The 6,751-nt window shown below is 39.8% G+C and overlaps 1 protein-coding gene and 1 long non-coding RNA gene across 2 annotated transcripts; both read left to right on the plus strand.

Annotated features, from left to right (window-relative positions):
- Positions 1-13: 13 nt before the first annotated feature.
- LOC109464921 lies at positions 14-3,036 on the plus strand. Its single transcript, XR_002139911.1, has 3 exons — positions 14-138; positions 1,841-1,929; positions 2,890-3,036. It is a non-coding gene; the product is annotated as an uncharacterized LOC109464921 (long non-coding RNA).
- A 459-nt stretch (positions 3,037-3,495) lies between these two features.
- On the plus strand, positions 3,496-6,472 carry LOC109464895 (RING finger protein nhl-1-like). Its single transcript, XM_019761990.1, has 3 exons — positions 3,496-3,626; positions 4,511-4,653; positions 5,622-6,472. Exons 1-3 carry the CDS (start codon positions 3,496-3,498, stop codon positions 6,470-6,472), a joined length of 1,125 nt encoding a protein of 374 aa, XP_019617549.1.
- The last annotated feature ends 279 nt before the right edge of the window (positions 6,473-6,751 follow it).

Here is a 6,751-nt window from a genome sequence, read left to right on the forward strand (position 1 = left end):
TTCGCCAACAGGCTACAGCTAACTCCAGTCATGACACCACCAAACACGCACACAAGCCTCGCAATCCTCCAAACGCAAAAGAACTTCATCAAAATCCGATGTACGTACCAAACATCCAACAGGCCAATAAACTTTACGGTAAGTTTGAATACATTTTGAATGTTGTGACATAATCTGTAATAATTTGTCTAAATCCTACAGCATATGGGGAGCAATTTTTTATGTAATAGGTACCAAGGACTCCATAATGTTTGATATACATATTTTAATGACAATGACAATGAACTTTATTGCATGTTCACACCCTACACAGGCCAAATGCACTTAAGTTAAATAACTTGGTAACAAGAATAGAAGAAGCAATTGGTACATTCGTGTGCTATTTCTCTATCTACAGGATCTAACTACAGGATCTCTTCTCTCTTTTTGAAACATGTATGAACAAATTTACATAGTTTTTCAATTATGTCATAGAATATTACTTTTTCCTCTTTCCTGCAATTTGTAGTTCATAGTTCTGATCTTGTATTTTTAAGCCTGCAAGTTGCTGATATTTTTCAGCCTGGTAATTGCAGGTTAAAGTAGGGTGCTTCCAGTCCTAAATGATGATATTTCAATTTCTCACCCATTCTTACATTTTTTGTACCTTGTTTTGCACCATCAAACAGGCTGTTTTGAATGCTTAGCTTAGGCCACACCAATTTAATTTGTTGCTTCTCGGATTGTTTCAGAAAAAATATGAAGCAACAGGGCGAAAAAAAATAAAATAAAAACAGGTCTAGGCATCCTATTATAGCCCCAAATGCTACAATATGAGCCATGAAGTCAACAAAAAAGGCTGGGTTAAAATTTAAAGTATAAATTTTGAACTTTTAATCAAACCACTGCATTGATAGATGGGAAAAACTGTAACAACTAGGAAGAAAAGGACTTTCCTCAACTGTTGGTGGCAAAATATGAGCATTTTTGAGTTGATTCAGAACCAGAATCTTTTTTTTTGCAAATCAGAAAAAAATGAAGAGGCGAATCCGAGAACCAACAAATTAAATTGGTGTGGCCTTAGTTGTTTTCTTATGATTTGCAAACTACTTTCAATTGATTAATGTATCTACAACTCACTATTAAGACTTGTTATTTTGAGCATTATGACTTTGCTATTATGTTTTATTGATATTTCTTATGACGTCAATGATTATGTTTATTATTATTGTTTATCATTGATAAGTTTCTAGGGATTCTGCTGTGCAATTTTTATTTAGCTGCATATTTCATCAAATTGATGTTTTCTGGTTCTAAATTTCCTAATTACATACTGGATTATTGTGCCTGTGCCATGCATGTTTTTTATATTCTAGTAAGTAAAACTACTTAGGCCATACCGATTTAATTTTATGGATGACATCCACTCGCGCATTGATTTTTGCCTGTTCTCAAAAAAAAAAAAGATCACGTCCTCCAAGGCTCTGGTCTGGCTCTAGGCCTGGGTAGTCCATGGTAGTTAGCGACAATACGGAGGTGGTAACTCTGGAGGATGGCACCCAGGCTACCGAAGGTCCACGACTCAAGAACTCGGTACATACGTACAGTGCTGATTTATAAATTCCACAAAAAGTCAGCATGTGCCGGCTTGTCGTAAGTGTCGTAACAGTTATGTACTGACGCAAATTCACAATACCAGCTTTGTATTCCTGTGGTTTAGTAGCATTTTTATTTTTGGCCGGATTTTTTTTTATTCGCCCGCGCGCACTAGTTTGGGGGTCTTCAAAGGATGTCATCCATAAAATTAAGTCAGTGTGGCCTTATATGAGATTTTTTAAACTTAAAAAAGGTTGTTTTGCAGAGTATTGTAAAAGTTTTCTCCGTGTTTTGGTGGTTTTCCTGTTTCTGGTGGGAACAATCACCACGGGAGTCAACATAGGTATGCAAAAGGTAAAGTCAACATCTTTGTCTGGGCTCAATTTTACACTTTAAGTTTAGGCTACACAAATTGGTCACAGATTTAGGGTGGGACACATTAAAGGACAGACGCACAGCAAGTAGACTCACATTACTTCAAAAAGCAAGACACTCAAAAACAGCCCTTCCGGTCAAAACCTTGTTAACGCCTATCCCGCGTCAATCGCGACAATTCAACTCCAACTCATACAAACCACTAACGTTTCACAAAGACTGTTACAAATATTCATACTTTCCACAAACTGTCAGAGATTGGAACATTTTGCCCCAAGAGATAACTGATACTGCGGAACCTACGAAGTTCAACGCTGCAGTACTACAACACCTGAGGACGCAGCAATAGCGCATCGCACAGCTCCCCTGCACGTTTTACCCCAATTTAGGGGTGTTGTGCAGTACCCAAACAAGAACAAGAAGAAATTCGATTTGTTGGTTCTTGGATCTTTTAGAAAAAATTGAAGCGACAGGGAAAAAAATAAAAACAGACCTATGCATCCTTTGATTGGGTCTAAGGTCTAAACCTTTAAGTTACTGCTTAAATCCTGATTTTCGTGTTTTTGACCTTTGAACGGCTAGGACTTTGAGTATAGGACTATGACTCTGTTTTGACGCATCAGACTTTTATGTTTACTGTATGTTGTCCACTCTTGTTTTACGGTTACGTATGTAACAATGTCTTGTGTAATTTTGCTGGGCCCCCTTGGAAAACATCCAATTAAAACTGAATGGGGCTACCCAGTCAACTTCTGATAAAATAAATAAATCAATAAACTGCCTATCTTTAGTGCTTCAAAATGAAATTCTGCAGCTGAAATTTTAAACAAGACAGTGAGATACAAAAAATATGTTGTGATAATATTTTTCTTGACATTAAATGTCCAGAATACAGTACTGTGCAATAGGTACACAGCTGGTTTGTCTTGTTTTTTTCAGACCATGGAAGAAGTCAAGAACTCGAGTACACTGAATGCAACAGAACTAATATATGAAGCTACCATCAGGACCACTGAAGGTACCCCCCCACCCAGCCTTGGTGGTATCAATGGTACCACCCCATCCAGCCTTGGGACCACTGATGGTACCACCCCATCCAGCCTTGGGACCACTGATGGTACCACCGCACCAAGCCTTGGAGTTATCAATGGTACCAACCTAACCACCTACAAAAGTAAGACTAAGTATAATCATGTATTATAAGAAATATAGCCTATACACACATATATATATATATATAGTGGTATGAAATTTGAGTAAGTAACAGGTGAAAGATGTACAAAAATACCAATTACAGTTTATATACTTTCAAAAGTGAATTTATCTAATGTTTTGCACATTTTTAATTGTCAAATGCTAACAAACTGGTACATCTACAGTAACTGTACAATACTAGGATTAGTTTGGTTGTCATAGAATTTTCTCCACCTTGTTGCTTTACACTCTTCTGAATAAATCTGAGAGCCAATAAATTACATGTACATTGATGTGGCCTTAAGGTAAGATGCTATCATTGATGCAGAAACATCCTTCGAATGGGAGACCATGCGACTGTCTTGTGCAGCGAATGAGCTGATCGTGATCGACGAAGCCTTCTCCGGTTGGAGGCCGGAAAACGGTCCTCGCAGTGAATGTACACTCAAGTATTGTGACACGTGTCAACATGTCTTTAGGAGGTAGGAGCACCATAACCGATCTAATCCCACCCCTATAGCTAACGAGCTAGCAGCCCTCTAAAAGGTATGTCCGATTGTAGCCAAACTCTTGGCAGCAACCGTTGGGTGGGGGCCTGCATGGGGGGGTCCTGACAACGCTCTAGGCTAAATTCTAAGAGCTGGCTACACTGAATTCAGGAAACCTCTCAATACGTGGTTCCATGTTTCCTGTGGGGAAACTGTGAAGGAAAACTCCCTTCATGCTGAAGACCTGGATTGTGTAGTCGGGCTGGTCAGCCACAAATATCTCTATATATCTCTTACTATAAATTCCAAGTGGCTACAGCGCATTATGTAGAATTAAAATGGCGAATTACGCTCTATGCAAAATGCGCCAATTACGCTTTATGTTGAATTAGAGTGGTCTGTCTACGCTTTACGTAAAATTAAAATGGCCGATTACGCTCTACGGAAAAGGGCATGCGGACCCCCTTGGGTGGGCTGGCCACTAGGAGTCCGATTTAGCCAGGCGAGGTCCTCTAGAACCTTGATGGCAACTATAATCTTTAGTTGTAACATCTGATATTCTTTCTTCGTTGGGAGAATTAATTGGACTTTTGCTTAAAACATTCAACTGATTATTCATTAATTTTCCTCTTAATTACATGACTTTGTACCTTACATCAAATGTTCGTCCTGTAATTTTTTCTCTTGCTATTTAACGTGTAAATAAGTTGTACTGTAACTGTTGTAGTTGAGATGTCTACAGATATTGCAGAAAAATGTGTTGACATTTCTAAAATTCACAGCTGTCTGATTTCTACATAACCCTTAAGCTATTCATATGTGTCAATTTGATAAAAACAACTGATGGTTTTAACATACTTTTGTACATTTTGTAACAGGCAACAGTCCAGGATAAGGGCACAATGTCAGGGGTTGCAGCAGTGTAACCAGAAAGTAGACGATCGTTTCCATCCCTACTTCAGACTACACAGGCCATGCCCGGGCATAAAGAAGTACCTGGAAGTAACGTACCACTGTGCAGGTGGGTACAAGATTCAAGATTCAAGATGGATTTATTGGTTCTTCGCAGTTAAAAACAACTGAATTTTAAACCAATTTACAGAGCATTAGTATATTAAAACTACAGGTTTGGAATAAAAATACATGTTACAAGACAACAGTCAAGGGTTCAGTCTATAGTTATTGAGGAGCTGGACCATAAACGGTATCGGCGAGTTCTTGTATCTATTTCGTTCTTGCTCTCGGACAGTCTAGCATCTCAATGTTTCTAGTACTACGGCCAGTTATTTGTGATCTCTGTGGAGGTAGCCAGTCTCTGTACTCTGACCTCACAAGTGTCCTAGCGAACTTCACACACAACAGTTCTACAAATATCTATTTCTCTTCTTCTGGTAGCACTCATGTCACAACGATACAACTTTTCCTAATATTCACTTCTCTTCTTCTCTGGTAGCACTTTGTGCCTTAAGCATGATCATGTCTTTTCAGTGGTAAATTAATTGAAGAAATTGATTAATTGAATGTTTCTTATAGTATGAGATGAGTATGATCTTCATCTCAAAACGATACTGTCTACAACTTTTTCGTTATTTTGAAGTGCTAAATTGTGAAAATAGTTTATTTATTTATTTCTGTATTCTTTAACCAGGGTAGCACTACTCAGTGACATAGCACTGCCTTACAGAGTGGCCCTGGGTATGACACATATATACACGGAAATACAACAATATATACACCAAAAACAATATCATAAGCGTGATCCATTACTCGTAATCAGGGTCATGCCAGGTCAATGACATGCAATAGTATCTATTTATCTACATGTATATCTATCTATATCTCTCTATATATATCTTATATTCTATCTTTCTATCTATCTAATATCTATTTATCAAAATCAATCTACCTATCTACATGTATATACCAGCGTATTAGAATCTAGAAAGTGGTGCCCACTACACTAAGTGTTATACTCTGTTTTATCAGCAGAAGTGAAAAAGAATATCACCTTTGGTGGGAAAGGACAAGGCCCCGGCCAGTTTGACCATGTGAGTGGGCTTGCCGTGTCCTCGACTAACGAGATATTTGTGGCTGACGAGCCCAACTACACAATCCAGGTCTTCAGCATGAAGGGGGTTTTCCTTCGCAGTTTCTCCACAGGAAACATGAAACCACGTGCCGTGTGCATGGGCCACAACGACACCCTGTGGGTCCTTTTGTACAGTCTCATCAGCATACCTTCCACTTACATGTACGAAAATGTCATCCAACAGTACAGCAAAGAGGGCCATGAACTGGCCAAGTTCCCATGCAGCGAAACTACAGCAATCTATGGGATTGCCTGGCACAAGCTTTCTGACAGAATCATACTGACAGGAAAAGGGCCCAAAATTGTGTGGTTTAGTCCTACTTATACACGGACACCAACATGTACCGGTAACATGACCAGGCTGCCAGTTCCAGGGTATATACCAGCATATCTACGATCTGTTACAGTAATGATCCCTTTTGTAGACATGAATGGGATCATCTATGTCATAGACGTGTCAAACTCTTGTATTCTTAAGTATGACAAGAACGGAGTCTTGCTGTCCAGTTTTGGCAGCAAAGGTAGTGGAGCAGGGAATCTTTCTCAGCCCTCGGGAATCTGTGTGGACAGTTTGGGGCGTGTGATTGTGGCTGATACTTGGAACAGCCGAGTGGAGATGTTCACAGCCGAGGGAGAGCACATCCGCACCATAGCTTACATTAAACTACCCATGCAAGTTGCTACAGGTGGGGAGGGGCAGCTTGTGGTGTCAGATCGGTATGGCTTTGTAACCATCTTTCCAAAATATTAGAGCCGTCACCAACACATTTCCGGGATTCTCAGACATTTTCAAGTACAAATTCAGCAAAAGGATGAGGTGCATGTAAAAAGCATGTCGTGGGCTCGTGTGGCACAGTCGGTAGCGCGTTCAGCTCACACCCGATAGGTCGTGGGTTCGAACCCTGCCCATGTCACCGATCTTGTGCCCTTGGGAAAGGCACTTTACACGACTTTCCTCACTTCACTCAGGTGGAAATGAGTACCTAACTTCGGCTAGGGACGTCCCTCGGATAGGACGTTAAATGGAGGT

Source organism: Branchiostoma belcheri, unplaced genomic scaffold (genome assembly GCF_001625305.1).
Source record: "Branchiostoma belcheri isolate BF01 breed outbred unplaced genomic scaffold, Haploidv18h27 scaffold143, whole genome shotgun sequence".
NCBI classification, from domain to species: Eukaryota; Metazoa; Chordata; class Leptocardii; order Amphioxiformes; family Branchiostomatidae; genus Branchiostoma; species Branchiostoma belcheri.

Excerpts from the sequence above, each read along its gene's own strand:
- LOC109464895 (XM_019761990.1), top strand. The coding sequence starts at position 3,496 with ATGCGACTGTCTTGTGCAGCGAATGAGCTGATCGTGATCGACGAAGCC. Across the intron at positions 3,627-4,510 it reads TGTCAACATGTCTTTAGGAG|GCAACAGTCCAGGATAAGGG; the intron begins GTAGGAGCACCA and ends ATTTTGTAACAG. Across the intron at positions 4,654-5,621 it reads AGTAACGTACCACTGTGCAG|AAGTGAAAAAGAATATCACC; the intron begins GTGGGTACAAGA and ends TTTTATCAGCAG.